Raw genomic sequence first — 16789 nt, 5'->3', positions numbered from 1 at the left:
AATGATAGACCTAGAGGATGGTCTGTCGTCTATACCCTATCACATGACCACTTAAAGGCGCACGTGGTTCTTCACTTAAAATCGACCCAACTTGCAAACAAGATCTCCCCCCCCCCTTGGTTTTTTATCGGATTTGGGCCCATTTGCAAGGCCCTTTAATTTAGTCAGTTCGCTTAAGGCCAGCCCAACTTGGTTTATCGCATTCCCCACCTTAAGCCCATTTATTGAATTGGGCCCACCTATTTGCTCATTTATAGAGGCCTTTAGACTTAATGGCTCTACCACCTCACTATGTCTCAAGAAGCTCCCACTCCATGTGTTGATCCCATATCATTCCTCAACAGCTTGGAAGGCTCAATTGGTGGCCCGACATTAGTCAAATAATCTTGAACATCTGGTTGTGCAATTACTCCATCTACCAGGGCTTGGGCATAGGTCCTACTCCCTCCTCCTTTGCCTTGTCTTGCACGCTCAATATTTTTCCAAGCTTGCAAACCTTTTGTATTCTTTTCTTTTTGACCTTCCAAAAATGAGTTAAGTCTTAGCCAATTTGAAATTGGCCAATCGATGATTGCCACCTAGGTAGTCTTCCTCTACCTTCTCTTCCTCCTCCCTTCTGGACTCTCTCCACAAGCTAGCTTCAATGGAGGATAGAAGCCAAATATTCCCAAATGAGGAGGAAATATTTGTATGTTGAAAAACAGCTAACAAGAAGCCATGGTTACAAGTATGCATGCATCTTGCTTTAGGTTATGTTGTGATGTCTTGTTTGTCCATAGGGTATTAACATATACTTTTCTGCTGATCTTATTTGATCTTCATTATTTTCTAGCTTCAAACATAATGACCACAGTTCTTTCCCATTGGTTGCTTACTTTTCCTTCAAGATCTGTATGTTATCTTGGTCTTTTCTTTATATGCAGGATGTGGCATTTGTTGTTGATGGTTGGGCGCTAGAAATTGCAATTAAGCACCACAGGAAAGCTTTTACTGATTTGGCAATATTGTCGAGGACAGCTATCTGTTGTCGTGTGACACCATCCCAAAAGGCCCAGGTGTTTTTGTCATATCTTATTTTGTAACCTTGTTACTTCCTGTTTTAGCTTGTAGAATATCAATATTATCTGCCATTAAATTGATATCTTTTTGAATGTAATATCATTAATTTTGTTTCATACTGCAAATATATCATTAATTTTGCTGGTAATATATTCCTAGCATGTCTGTAGGTAACAAGTGATTTCATTTATTTTGTTTCATATTGCAAATATATTCCTACCTTCAAATTGTGGTTTACACTTGAAACTGCTTGAACTTCTTTGCCTTTTGGATCTACCTCCCTTCACCTTTCCTTTCATTATTTGTCTCCATATTGATCTCTTGTTGCTTCTCTTTGAACCTGCCAATATAAACATATCCTGTTATACACCAAACAAATTCTTCTTTATTTGAAGTCCTAACAACTTTATTTTCTAGCCTTGCCCCAACGCTTTCACTTTGAAACATATCTTGGGTCCACTCCTCTGCCCCCTCTTGTTATTTGACTGGGTCCACAACTTGCTCGGCCCAATCATGTTTTTCTTAATCTGGGCAGTTCATCAATAGTCATGAGTATTATGGTCCTAACGGCAGTCTGGAACATAATTTTATGTGTATCTTACCTACATTCTATTAAGAGAAGGTTTAATTTTCAATCTTTGAATAATCCATTCTCTACCTGCGGGTTCTTTATCTGAGCTTGGCTAAATTGTTTGGGTGCAATGAATAGCAATTAGGTGATTTTTTTTAATCATTTATCTCCAATTACCAACAATAAAACCTGTCATTTTAATATAGTGTAGTGATATATCTCAATTCACAGTTATCTTCACTAAGGGTGCATTTTTGCACATAAAATAAAGGAAAACAAATGAGCTGCTTAAGAAATTACATTCAATAGGAAAATGAATCATATTCCTAATTTTCTTGGTGTTTGGCTGTAACCTTGGAAAATAAACCTAGATGGTTAACGCAGATAAGGGTATAGAATCTGAATTGAGAGATCCAGCTCTCTTTAAGGTAGATTAAAGAAAATGTCATTTTCCTAGAGCTACTGCTGATTCTTTTTTTTTTTTTGGAAACTGTTTGTTTTTCACAGCCAACTACTTTGCAGCCAAACACCATAAAATATTGCCTCCAAAGAATGTTCTTTTTCCAATGTTCTACATGCAATGCAACCTAATGGAGCTTAATTTTTTCTACTGGTAGTATGAAATGAGAGAAAGAATAACCGTTTTATTTATATTCTTATGTTTGTGCAGCTTGTAGAAATCTTGAAGTCATGTGACTACAGAACATTAGCTATTGGTGATGGTGGAAATGATGTCAGAATGATACAGCAGGCTGACATTGGCGTGGGTATTAGTGGGAGAGAAGGTCTGCAGGCAGCAAGGGCAGCTGACTATAGCATTGGCAGTAAGTTACTCTACCAATATTTCTGTTATGTTCTTTGTTGTATGATGTTCATGTTGCAACCTGCAAGTTTTTTATTCTATTTCTTATATGGATGAAGTATATCACAAAGGCTGTAAAACACAAGTTGATAATGACTATGGTTTGTAATTTCGTTCTCAGCGGACATTTCACCATGTAATGACGTGGAAATTTCGGGGATAATTTGCTAAATTCACTAAGATATTTGGAAAATCTAAAAAATAGGAAAATTTTCTAAAAAACATGGTATATAAACTTTCATGGAATTGTTAGGAGATGTACATCTATGCCTAAAGAACCAAAGCAAATAACTATAATCAAATAAGAGAAAATTAAGAGACTTAAATAGATATCTTTCTCTCTATCTCCCTTTTAGTCTTTTTATCCATCTTCCCTTCATTATGTACGTCATTTTCCTGCCATTTTGACTTTTGTCTTTTTGGGAAATTACAGATAGGTACCTTGTACTTTGGGGTAGGGACACATAAGGACCTCAACTTTCAAGTACTTCAACCAAGTACCTGAACTTTTAAAAACCAACACTCTGTTATGGATGCATTCGTGGGAAAGACTTACCGCCGCCGGCAGCAGCAATAAGGAAGGGCCCACACGACAGCTCATCAGGGGCCCACACTTATCTTGCCACGACAGCTCTACCCTATCCCTTCTCCCATCTATCCTTATCTTATCTTCTATTCTTAGTAGGAGTTTTGTTTACCATTAGAAGTAGGAGTTTGTTTACCATTAGAAGTAGGAGTTTGATTTAAAGTTGGATTATCCCAGCCTAGTCGAATACAATAAGGACTCCCCTCTTGTAATCTCCTATTTAAGGAGCTGTGAATTGGAATAAAGGCATTCAGTTTTCAGTCTAGGAAAGAGTGAGGAGAGTTCGGGTGATCTCTTGGACAAATCAACCATTAGGTTACCACAATAGGGTCTGCACGCAGAGGGAAGGGCAAGGGGAAGCTAGAGGTTCTCCCCGTGGACCGACCCGTGACGAGATCCTACGCCCGGGCCCATAACATCTTGGTATCAAAGCCTACCGTCATGGGAGATCTGGAACCGCTATCATCCAGGGTCCACGAACTAGAGCAAAGCTCGTAGAGACCAGCACGGAGGTTCGTGAGGTCAAAGACGATGTCCAGGAGCTGCGACGCTTGCTGGAGACGTTTTTATCAAACAAGGAAAGGAACTCCGAGGGAACCGCCACCACCAACAGTCGCCGGCCGGACTGGGCAGAGATGACCGGCAAACATCAGATCGCCGCCCCAACAGCCACAGTTATTCCCAAGTACAGTCGGCTAGAATTCCCGTCCTACAACGGGACCGGAGACCCATTGGAATGGTTATATCGCTGCGAACAATTCTTCCGTAACCAGCGCACTGATGACAGAGACAAGGTCAGTCTGGCCGCCTTCCACCTAACAGAAGAAGCACAGCTCTGGTTCTACCATCCGGAACAGGAAGAACCCGGGCTCAGCTGGGAACAGTTTAAATCCTATTGCCTCCTCAGGTTCGGGCCCCCGCTGACAAGAAACCCGCTGGGCAAGTTAATTAACCTCAAGCAAACCGGAACCGTGGCAGAATATCAACGCCAGTTCCAAACCCTTCTCGCCAGGGCAGCCTCGGTACGCCCAGACCAGCAAGTCGATATGTTTAAAGCAGGGTTAGTAGAACCCCTACGAGTGGACGTAGAGATGCAACACCCTCCTAACCTTGTCACAGCAATGAACCTCGCCTGCGCCTTCGAATGGAAGATGCAGCTCTCCCACGGAAACCTCAGTATAGGTCGGCCGGCAACGACCTGGGCACCTTCGAAGACAGCAGGAGTGTCTCATTCTTCGACCGCCAGCAGGGAACAGAGGCCTCCTGCCAGTAACCCTTCCAGATTGGCATCAAGTATAGGGAGTAGCAGGACAACACCCCCCATTAGATGGCTGTCCCTAGCCGAGATGGCAGAACGGCGCGCAAGAGGGCAGTGCTTCAACTGCGACGATCTGTACTCCTCTGGGCACAGGTGCAAGAAACTATTCTGTCTGCTGGTAGATGAACCCGAAGAAGACGAGGATGAACCTGCAGCATCCGAACCAGAGATCTCCCTCCACGCCATCACGGGGATCAAAACATCACAAACCATGCAACTAAGGGCGCTGGTAGCAGGGCAACCAGTTCGCATTCTCGTGGACTCCGGAAGCACCCACAACTTCGTCAGTGAACAGGCTGCCCGTCAGTTAGAGTTACCGATGGAAATCAGGCCGCAGTTACAGGTAGAGTTGTCGTGGAAAGATAAGTGTGGGCCCCTGATGAGCTGTCATGCGGTCCTTATTGCTGCTGCCGGCGGCGGCAGTAAGTCTTTCCCACGAATGCATCCATAACACACTCATGTCCACTCATTAGCTTTTCATCAATTATCTGCAGCGTGTGATGTCATGTGTGCCTTGAAACATTTAAAACTCCCAAAACAACCCTTCACATATTTTATAAGACAGTTTCATGAGGGGCTTCTTTGAGTTTTATTAGATTGACCTTGCATTAGTATCTGACCATTCTCCCAAACCAGTTCAATAAATTAATTATCAGGACTTTTTTGGTAAAAAAATCATTATCAGGACTGTGTAAAAGAAATTTACAATGGGCAGTTTGGTGTATGGGGTACTTATCTCTAATTTTCCATTTGTTTTTGTTATTGTACATTTTGATTAGATTATTTTTGGTTGTGTGCCTTTTTTCATTTTTCCTTTGAATTATAGTGACTCAGTAAGCCAATCATCCAATTACTGAATCCCCATTTTTTCTTTTAATACAAGTTTTTTTCTTTAAATTAGGATGATTTTAATGAAATATCAGAAATTATTTTATGATATTTTTCAATTTTAAACCTTAAATGTACAGTCTATTAATGAAATTTGAAATATTGTTGACATATCAGCAATATATCAGAGATATTAGGACAAAATAGATTCTTGGAAATATTCATATCACTCCAGTAAAATGGTTAAATAGGAGATTTCGGGGAAACTTTCACCAAATCTCACAGATACTTCAAACCATCTTAACAGCCATATTTTATGTCACACTCCTATTTTTTTGATTAATAAAAATTATGTCACACTCATGGAAGATCTCTATAATGTAAATTCTTAATCTCCTTTGTATTCAGATGTTCTGGTTACCATTCAGGAAGATTCTTTCCTCAAACATTATTTGGATATTTTTCCTCATGGGGTAATTTAGAACTTTCTGTCAGACCTACAATCAATGCTTTCAGAGGCATTCAAAGCATAAGCCTTGAGCTGTGCCTCAGTACAAGACATCCTAAAATGCCTTGATGCACTGAAGAGTATGCTTCATTAGTTGAAGTGTGCATGAAGTGTAGAAATGTAAGCATCAAATATGCTTGAACCTTGAAGAATATGCATCATGAGAGAGAAATGAATATATATATATATGATAAGCCTGTTGATCTTCTTTTCCTCATCCTCTCCTCTCATCTTCATTATTTTCTTCTCTCTAGTCTCAACACGTTCCGCTTTGTTGTCAGTAGCAAAGTCCTAACATAGTAGGCACAAATGTAATGTATATACCATTTTAAAACATGGTTGCCCGTAGTTGATGTGATGGCTAGCTGCCAGCTGGTGCCTAGGCATCAACTAGTAAAGCAAGAAAAAAAAATGTTTTAAGATATTGCACATCTCCTAAGGCATAAATATGTGATAAAATTACAGTCTTGTTTCACAAACATATTGTAAGGCTGGATATGGTAGGATAGGGAGTTACAGCCTTTTTGTTTTTTAAGAAAGAGAGCAATCTTGGCTCTATTATCTCATCTATGGACCATATACATAGAGGCTGGAAATGGGTGGCTGACTTCTCAACAACTAGGTGCCTGAGAGATATCCAACGGAGCCATCCTAGTGCTCACCACATAAAGTTGAAATTTTATGGGTGTAGCATTTGTAATCTAGGATCCTCATGTACAAGGTTTAATATGCTAACGCAGGTGGAAATACCTGTCATTCAAATATTGGAAACATGTCAGATATGTCAGAGAGTATTGAAATGTTACAAAAAATTATAGAAATGGTGAAAACATTGTTAACTCCTGCAATGATGTTTTATGAAATGATGAAGGAAGCCTAAATACAACCTTTTAGGTTATTATTTTGATTTAAACCATTAAACAAAGTGAAGAGACTCAGGTTAACAGACAAAATAATACATTGCAATTTTGTCTTATAGATTTTTCCTGGTAGTAAATAAAAAGAAAATTTATTAAAATCAGAAGAAAGTACATCAGATTCATCATGTGGTGATGAGAGATCACCTAACAGACACAATTAAAAGAACAGAAATAAAGAATCAAAAGCACATGATTCTAACAGATCAACCAAATAACCTATGACATGAATGAAAGGTAAGATTTAATGTTCCATCCAAAAAGAATTTTTAGCTAGATCAAAGTAATCATCATTTCCATTAGGCAGGCAATGAATGCCTGATGTTCCAGACATTGTCATATCATCAGTTGCCATCCTATACAGGTTTATAACCAGAACCAATGGGAAGAAATAAATGAAATGCACTCACACCCAGCAAATAGCCTTGCTGTATATACTATTATTGTTCCTACCAATCAGACAGACACAAACAGACAAGGGTTTCTGTCCACAACTCCGAGTAGTTACACTGCTGCTAGCCGAAGAAATCTTGGTTCACATGAACGAAATTTGTCACAGGTCTGTCACATGCTTCCTGGCAGAAGAATGCTCCACACAAACCATAAAAACATACTTCCAGACACTAGAACAGCCCATACAAGTCATAAAATATAACCCACTGACCTGTTATAAACATCTAGGTTCCACATTCAGCATGTAGTCATTATCTACTTGATCAGAAGTTTCCAGCTTCAAAGAACTATCTTATGCAGGGATGAATGAGCCCCCTGTTTTCTTACGTCAGATTCCCTCACAAGCAGCAACACTGCACCAGAAAACCAGCATTACCACTATCTGAACACCTCATATCAGCACCACGTAAGTCCTTAGTTCTCCATAGGTGTTTTTCTAGATGGTCTCTCAACTAAGGAGAAATAAAAGAAGTGGCATCTGTTAAGATCAATCAGAACATGGAGTTCTTTCCTTGTTTATTCTACATGGGAAAAATAAATGAAAGGAGGCAGAGAGGATTAGTGATTGACAAGATCTTTGACAGATATAAACACTGACTTGAAGTTCAAACTCTGGATGTTGTCATTTTTGTTTTGATAATTGAAAATGATTTCATTAAACAAGAGAAAAAAGATTTTACAAGAATCCCTTGGAGAGGCATGAGATGCAGCTTCCCCTAAACATTACAAAAGATCAGAAATAAAATTGCAATGCTGCCCAGAATAAATGGTCCCTAGTAGACCCCTGTTTAGCAAGATGATCAACCAAGGCATTTGCCTCCCTACCCACCCACCCACTGATATCTACATGTCATGTGCCTTGTTAAACATTTAACTTTTTTGATGAGATCCCTATAACTCCAAACAACTGAGTCTGGATTTGACAGCCAGCCCACAATCACCTTAGAATCCCCTTCAATCAATAGGTTCTCCACTCCTGGTTGATCAGAAATCTGAATTCCCTGTACTGCATCCAATATCTCAGCTCTTGTAGAGTCCCCCTATCCCTATCGGGCCTGAGAATAAGGATATGATGTTGCCATTCTCATTCCTCAATACTCTTCCAGTGCCAGACGGTCCTGGGTTACCCTCGCTGCTTCCATCAAAATTCAGTTTAAAAAATCCTTCTGGGGGAGTTACCCAAACTGTAGTGGCTCTGGTTTTTCTAACCGAAGTGTGTTTAACTGTGGCCCAATTCCTCCAAATGTCATCAAATGAAAAAGAGCTGAAAGAAGCCAAGGATTTCAGCCAATGGATAGCCCTGGTTAAGATACATTCCTTCACTTCTGTAAAGGACCTCTCGTTATCTTGGAAAATTCTAGCATTTCTTTCTTCCCAAATTGTCCATAGGGTGGCTTCTCTGAAACATCTCCACATACTCCTCCCAACCGGACATCTCCACATTTAACTCTGGATGTTGTCATTACAGGACAAGTGCCCAACTGTGGGCTGTAGGACTGCAGACTGAGCACTGTATGTATTAATAAAACAGTGCATGCATTAGTATGGGATTTAAAAGCTTGCCTAGAAATCTTTCATGTTATTTCTATGTTGTTTATTCTCTGCCACAAACATGGATGTTCTTTCATTTTATCCAATAAATTTGTTTTTCTAATGTAAATAAACGAAGTAACTAACATATTAATATGCTTATCATTGCAGAGTTCAAGTTTCTTAAAAGATTGATACTTGTCCATGGACGGTACTCTTACAACCGGACAGCATTTCTTTCCCAATATTCTTTTTATAAATCTCTAGTGATATGCTTTATCCAAATCCTGTAAGTTTTCATGGAATAAATCTTTCCTTTCTCATGGCTACTTACTTCTCTTTTTTACCAAATTAATTATATTGCAAATGATAATATCACATATGCCTTAGAAATTTAACCTGACTTTGTGTTTGCATCTTTGATTTTGTACTAATGCAAGAATACATTCAGGTTCTCTTTTATTTCAGGTATCTCTGGAACCAGCCTTTTCAATTCTGTCAGTTTGATGGCTTATAATGTTTTCTACACTAGCATCCCCGTCCTAGTTAGTGTGCTTGACAAAGATCTCAATGAAAGAACTGTGATGCAACACCCACAAATTCTCTTTTATTGCCAAGCAGGAAGGTTAGCTTTTCTCCATTGTCCTAACTATTGCATTTTTTTTCTTTTCCTTCAACTTTGAAATATTATATTTGTTGGCCATGGAACTAGGTTAATCATGCTTCAGGTCTGTAAGTTTGTGCCTTACCATTGAACTAGTGTCAATTTTTTTTTAACCAGACTTCTCAATCCGAGCACATTTGCTGGATGGTTTGGGCGTTCTTTATTTCATGTAAGTAGCATATTGGAAAAGTAATTTATTTTTCTTCTCATAATTGATGCAACACAAAGCAGATCAATTTATGATATTTCTCTCTAAAGCTATTAATTGTGGTCAGAAGACATAAATAAATAGATTCTCCTAAGAATTTTATTGAATATAATAGATGCAGTCAATATATTTTGAATCTTGGATTGAAGTTTGTTTGAAAGCTTTGTCACTTTGATAATACTGGTTCTTACTTTTGTTGACTTGGCTTCCAAGACGTACATTACTTTGTCTTTATGAAATTGATATGCATGTTGACATCACTCTGTACAAGAACTTTTCTTATTTACAATGAAGGAACAAAAGTGAGCCTGTCATTGCAGTTCCAAAGACCGAATTTTGTAGGATACACAAATTGTAATAAAAAAAAGGGCAGCCCAGTCCACGAGGCTCCATCCAATGTGGGGTCTGGAGAGGGACAGATGTACGCAGCCTTACCCCTGCACATACAAAGAGGCTGTTTCCAAGATTTGAACCCTGGTTGTTGAAGCCTTGTCCACCCATTTGGAGATTTATGTTTAGTAAAAGTAGTCTTTAAATCATTCCCCACTTCACAATGCATGTTCTCTTAGCATTTTCCTTATCCTTTTACAGTCTTCAACTTGCACCAAATCATGTGGTATTTTCATTAGGCTTTTTTGTAAGCTGCTAAACCTACTTATTATGCTACAAAAAATAGTAGAAAAGGAGAGAAGAGAAGAGAGAAGAAAAGAAGAGAAAAAATAAGAGGCAAAAAAAGTTGTGATGGCAGTGCCAACATTAGATTATATACTACGGTGACCAAGAATAAACAGAGAGAAATTACAACGGTGCCCTTGTGTCACTAAATATAAACATTAAAGCATTTTCCAACATACTTCTCCGCTAACAAGTTGGGACGTAGATATTAATCATACCCAACTTGTCACACAAACCATTATGCCACAAGTGATGTAAACCCTAGTGAAAATGTTTGCAAACTGCTCTTCAGAACTAACATAGGGTGAACATACTTCCCGCTAACAAGCTTCTCCCTAATAAAGTGCTTGTCCACCTCAATATGCTTGGCCCTATCATGAAGCACAGGATTGGTTGCAATGTTGATAGCTGCCTTGTTATCACAATATATGGACATGGGATTATCCACAGTAAATCCTAGTTCACTCAACAAGATCTTAATCCACATGATCTCAGCCACTCCATGAGACATTGCCTGGTATTCAATTTCAGCACTAGACCTAGCCACAACACTTTGTTTCTTGTTTTTTCTATGTTCCCTCTCACAAAGGTATAATAGCCACTAGTGGATTTTGTCATCAAAAGATTCAACCCAATCAACATATGTATGTACCTTAGCCTTCAAATGCCCATGTATCTGGAACAACAAACCAACACTTGGAAATTTCTTGAGATATCTAAGGATCCTCTCAACTGCTTCCAAGTAAGCAGCCCTGGGAGCATGCATGAACTAGCTAAGAACCCCTACAACATAAGCAATAATTGGGAGCGACATGGATAGATATAAAAGTCTTCCCACAAGTCTCTGGAATTGCTTCACGTCTTTGATGATTTAACCTTGACAGTCACCTAGCTTATGGTTTGGATCAATAGGAGAGTCAGTTGGTTTCACCCCTAGCTTACTAGAATATTGCAACAAATGTAGGATGTATTTCCTTTGAGAAATGAATATCCCTTTTGTGAACAAATAACTTCAATTCCAAGAAAATACAAAGGGGCCTAAATCTTTCACCTCAAACTTAGTAGAAAGAAACTCCTTCAACTTCTGAATTTTAGTTTTCCAATCACCAATGATCACTATGTCGTCAACATATACTATTAAAGCTGCAATCTTTCCTTCCCCTCTCTTCACAAACAGGATATGATCAGACTGACATTGCTTATAGCCTATTGTACAACTAAATGAAACCTCTTGAACCAGGCTTTCGGTGACTGCTTTAGGCCATATGAGGAATTTTTCAACCTGCATACTTTTTGTTCACTGCCTTGAGCATGAAAACCAGGAGGTTGTACCACGTATACCTCTTCTTCAAGATCACCATTGAGAAAGGCATTTTTTATATCCAACTGGTAAAGCTCCCAATCAAGGTTAGTAGCAAGGGAGAAAATGACTTTGATAGAGTTCATCTTCACCACCAGAGCAAATGTTTTTGCATAATCCACTCCATACACCTAAGTAAATCCTTTTGCTACTAATCGAGCTTTATATCTTTCTATTGTACCATTAGCTCTATGCTTCACTTTGAAAATCCACTTACATCCTACTAGTTCTTTTCCTTTAGGAAGGTCTACCAATTCCCATGTGCCATTTTTTTGTAAAGCATTGACTCTTTCATTGCATCTATCCAATGGAAGAGAGGAAAGCATGAAAAGAATGTGAGGGTGTACTCATAAGAAACAAAATGGGAAATAGGATGTTTAGTAGTATAAGACCTAAACATTTCCTTTGAGCAATAGGAAGGTTTAGGTCATCAAAAGTCAAAGTATCAATGTCAATGGGATCAGACATATCAATGGGAATAAGAGTACTTCGCTAGATAGAATCTATCCCTTGGGAATCCAATGGCACTGGTGGTATAGCATCTGGATGCTTCACATCTCTTGAATTCAGATGGCCCTTGTGTCGAAGAAAGAAAACACGAAACTGAGAAGGATTAGGAATAGGAGGGAGTTGAATTGAGCATGTTTCTCCTTAACTCTACTACACTCCCCCTAAAGAGAAACTGAGAAGAGTCGCTCCCAATAAAGGACACATCCATAGAAACATAGTATTTTTGGGAGACACGATCAAAGCACCAATAACCCTTTTGAGAAGAGGGATACCCTAGGAAAACACAGAGAACAGTATGAGGGTCAAGTTTACCACGAATGGGGAATAGATCTTGGATGAAACAATGACATCCAAACACACGTAAAGGAATAGGGAATAGGGGAACCTTGGGAAATAGGAGCTGATGTGGGGCCTTGTACTTCAACCACCGAGAAGGCATATGGTTGATAAGATATGCAGTACATGTGCATAAAATAGCTTCTAGCCAAAAACGTTTTGGGACATTCATATGTATAAGTAACCCATAAGCAACTTCAAGAAGATGGCGGTTTTTTCTTTCCGCAACACCATTTTGTTGAGGTGTTCAAGCACAAGAGCTATGGTGAAGGGATCCACGTGAAGCATAAATTTCCGTGAGGTCACTATGGAAATACTCTCCGGCATTTTCAGATTGGAATATTTGGATTTCGGCTTGGAACTAAATAAGAACCATTCGCTGGAATTCTTTTACTATTTTGGGTATTTCATCCCTAGACCGCATTGGATACACCCATGTATACCTGGAGTAGTCATCAATGAGTGTAACAAAGCACTTATAACCAGTCTCAGAAGGCAAAGTAAGAAGGCCCCAAACATTAGAATAAACAATATGAAAAGGAAACTCATATCTATTATTTCTCAAAGGAAAATGAGTTCTATATTGTTTGCTTAATTGGCAAGTTTGACACATAAATTCAGACATTGAAATTAACTTAAATGGCTCAGGAAACAAAACTTTTAATGACTCAAAAGATAAATGACCAAGGCAACTATGCCACAAATTGACCTGACTCTTACTAAACTGATTCTTAGACTCCGTGACTGCAAGACCAACCATATTCTCCAGCATGTAGAGCCCGTCTATCATACAACCCCTACCAATTGTCTTCTCTCAAGCCAAATCGTATATAATACAAGAAGGGAAGAAGGTTACTGAACAGTTTAATAAATTAGTAATACTACTAATAGAAAACAGGTTAATAGGCATTTATGGAACATGCAAAACATTAGAAATATGAAGTCCAAAAGGGAGGGAGATGGTTCCTTGACCAACTATGGTGGAAAAAGAACCATAAGCTAGTCTCACCTTGTTCCTACTAGAGAGGATATGATAGGACTGAAAGCAATTTGACTTACCAGTCATATGACTCGAGGCCCCTGAATCAATTATCCAAGGAGATTTAGGGAAATTAGAAGTCACATGGAAAGTTGTGGCAGAATTACTTGGTGTAGACACAAAGGAAGTCGAGGGGGTAGGGGCAAAATTATCCATTTGACAAATTTCCCTACCATATAACTCCTGAGAATCCATATTTGCTAAACTAGATTTTCAAGAACAAAAAAGAAAAAGATCGAAGAAGACTCTCAAACCTGTCCAATCTGTATTCTCAAGTTCTTTGAGAGAGACAACAAAAAAGGAAAGTAGTACTCAATCTATTCTGTTCTTTTTGGCTAACAAACCTGCTTTGGTACCATATTATGGTGCAAAGAATAGTAGAAAAAGAGAAAAGAAGGAAGAGAAAAGAAGAGAGAAGAAAAGAAGAGAAAAAATGAGAGCCAAAAAAAAAAAAAGTTGTGCTGGCAGCGCCAGCATTAGATTATATACTAGGGCGACCAAGAATAAAAAGAGAGAAATTACGAAAGTGCCATTGCGACACTAAATAAACAATACAGCATTTTCAACACAAATTTTATAACAGAATAAGTATTTTGCAATAATAAATAATTGATGAAACATTACGAGGTTTTATAATTTGAGTAATTATTACTAATTTATACAGTCAAGTTTTGTTTTCAGGCACTCTTGTAAGGCATGCCACCAGAAGCAACTCCAAAACAAATTTTGATAGCAATTACATGATTATATCTATATTTCCAATTTCAAGAGCAATTGTCAAGGTTGATTTTCTATTGTCCCTTCATTAATTATCATAGACATGGAGGTGCACAAGGAGGAATCCAAATATAATTTATGGTTTGCTTGGTTTCTTTGAGGATGCTTTTCTTGTTATTACTTTTGAAGAACTAACAAATGAGTAACTTAACAGGCAATTGTTGTCTTCATAGTCAGTATACATGCCTATGCCTATGAGAAAAGTGAGATGGAAGAGGTGGCAATGGTTGCACTCTCTGGATGCATTTGGTTACAGGCTTTTGTTGTAGCATTAGAGACAAAGTATGATTCAATCCATTATAATGATCAGTTATATATCAAAGAGTTTGATATATAATATCATTTCCTTAATGAGAAAGTTCAGTGGAACTGTTCTATTTGATACCCACTGCTGAGCTTATGTTTCATTAATGCAGCTCCTTCACAATATTGCAACATCTTGCCATATGGGGAAATTTGGCTGCCTTCTACATTATCAATTTTATGGTCAGTACCCTGCCATCATCCGGAATGTACACAATCATGTTCCGACTTTGTAGACAGCCATCTTATTGGATAACTATGTTTGTGAGTATCACTTTTGATGCACTATCTTATTCTTTTGTTTTTCCCTCGAAATATTTGGGTAGTTAAGTAGTTTTCAATTGCACAAAAGCCTGAAACTTCAACTGTGCTAATGGTTATTCTGATATTGCTTCAGCTTATAGTGGTGGCTGGGATGGGTCCGGTATTCGCTCTGAAGTATTTCCGGTACACTTACAGATCTAGTGCAATCAATAAACTTCAGCAAGCAGAACGTTTGGGTGGGCCAATCTTATCATTGGGAAATGTGGAGTCACAGTCAAGGACTATAGAGAAAGATGTAGCTCCATTGTCTATAACTCAATCCAAAAGTCGGAGTCCTGTATATGAACCTTTGCTATCTGATTCAGCCTCCACCAGAAGGTCTTTGGGAGCAACACCATTTGATTTCTTTCAATCCAGCCAATCCAGATTGTCTTCTTCAAGCTATACAAGAAATAAGAACAATTGAGTATTACAAAATATTTAGCAGCGACAACATCCAAGCTATTTTGCAGCTACAACTAAACAAAATATAGTATACACAATTGGAAGGCATACATAAATAGATGAGAAAATTTGTAACAATTGAGTCAGAACTCAGAAGCTATTCGGCAGCTACAACTAAATCATGTACAAATGATAACATGTATATGTAAATGATTTTTCCTTCTTTTAACTTATGTCCTAAATCACACATACTCCTGTATCTCCTACAAAATTGTCAACTCCTATTCAGTTTTGTATCTAACTCCTATTAATTAGGGTACTTAATATTTAAATCATTACCATTTTCCAATGTTTCATAAGGTATCTTTGTGGGTCATAATTTACATAAACTATTAAATGTGTTTTTATGTGTTAATGAGTCATTTCAAAGGAGTGTCAATCATACTATGCACACATGCTCAATTATTGAATATGGAGCTTTTAATAGAACCTGTTGCCGCGTGGATTGGTTGAGGGCAACGAAGTAAATTCACTCTTTAAGTTCTAAGTGTTGGTTGGGGACCCCGGGGCCTCAGAAAAGATTGACCAAAGCTGTGATCACAAGCCGAGGTGAAGTATTCCTTTCGAGGATTACAAGTTAAGGCCGCCTTGGGGTGGATACCTGAGGCAAAGGCTCCGACTCTCAAATTAGTATGAGGTGAAGAGTAGGAAAGGGTGCAGAAGAGCCTTTGGAGAGAGTCCTCGGATGCAGCAGTTCTCCCCAAATTAATGCTAAGAAGACAAGATTGGTACTAGGAGTAAATGAATGAGTGATGTTGGAGTTTTTCTGTTTCAGCCCCCTTTAAGGGGCAGTTATCTCTTATTTATACTTGAGCGTGCTGGGGGTAGGTGAAGATGAACGCCCCGGATGAGAACCGTACGAGGTCAGATTGCAGGCCATAGTGGGTACATTTGACAGTTATGTGGTTGGCTCTGTACAAAGGTAGCAAGGCTCTCTCCTATTGTGGCTGACGCTATCAGGTGTTAGTGGGCTCAGCTCAGGGGCGTGGAGCTGACGTTGAGGCAATATTGTGCCATATTCGCGTCGAGGAAGCATGCTTCCGAGGCCAAAATGTATTACTTCCATCCAAGGAGGGGGAAGCCTGTGCATAAGGCTCTCTCCTATTGTGGCTGACGCTATCAGGTGTTAGTGGGCTCAGCTCAGGGGCGTGGAGCTGACGTTGAGGCAATATTGTGCCATATTCGCGTCGAGGAAGCATGCTTCCGAGGCCAAAATGTATTACTTCCATCCAAGGAGGGGGAAGCCTGTGCATAACCCCTCGTCCGTTCACAGGTGGAAGGATAAGTTCTTCTACGTCTCCTGCCCCGAGGGCTGGCGTTTCAGGTCCGACTGGGGGGAGGTTTGTGTCATCGTTGAGAGATATTCCCCATCGCTCCAAGATGAAGAGGCTGCAGTTGTAGCTCACTTGCTTGTGATGGGGACATTCTAGGTTAAACCGTTAGTGGAGGAGGAGGTCCCCCTAGTCTTCGCTGGGATTAGCCCAGCCCTCCTTGGTAGGAGAGGTTCTATGGTTGGT

The 16789-nt window shown here is 39.1% G+C and overlaps 1 protein-coding gene across 3 annotated transcripts in view; it reads left to right on the top strand.

Moving 5' to 3' along the window:
- The window catches only part of ALA2 (aminophospholipid ATPase 2), a 93636-nt gene extending 78061 nt beyond the window's left edge, over positions 1-15575 (top strand). For 2 of the 3 annotated variants that reach the window (XM_010278345.3, XM_010278346.3), the window contains exons 18-25: positions 924-1055; positions 2301-2454; positions 8804-8921; positions 9084-9257; positions 9414-9465; positions 14356-14483; positions 14618-14768; positions 14902-15575. In XM_010278345.3, coding sequence (XP_010276647.1) covers positions 924-1055; positions 2301-2454; positions 8804-8921; positions 9084-9257; positions 9414-9465; positions 14356-14483; positions 14618-14768; positions 14902-15234 — 1242 coding nt within the window. In that variant the 3' untranslated portion in view covers positions 15235-15575. Of the gene's footprint in view, positions 1-923; positions 1056-2300; positions 2455-8803; positions 8922-9083; positions 9258-9413; positions 9466-14105; positions 14207-14355; positions 14484-14617; positions 14769-14901 lie in introns of those variants that run through there. The other variant, XR_737620.2, reaches the window with a different exon arrangement.
- Positions 15576-16789: the final 1214 nt, after the last annotated feature.

The sequence above is a fragment of the Nelumbo nucifera genome, chromosome 7 (genome assembly GCF_055504915.1).
Source record: "Nelumbo nucifera cultivar China Antique chromosome 7, China Antique-T2T, whole genome shotgun sequence".
NCBI classification, from domain to species: Eukaryota; Viridiplantae; Streptophyta; class Magnoliopsida; order Proteales; family Nelumbonaceae; genus Nelumbo; species Nelumbo nucifera.
The sequence above is the reverse complement of the archived record's forward strand: the minus strand, read 5'-3'. Positions and strand labels throughout refer to the sequence as shown.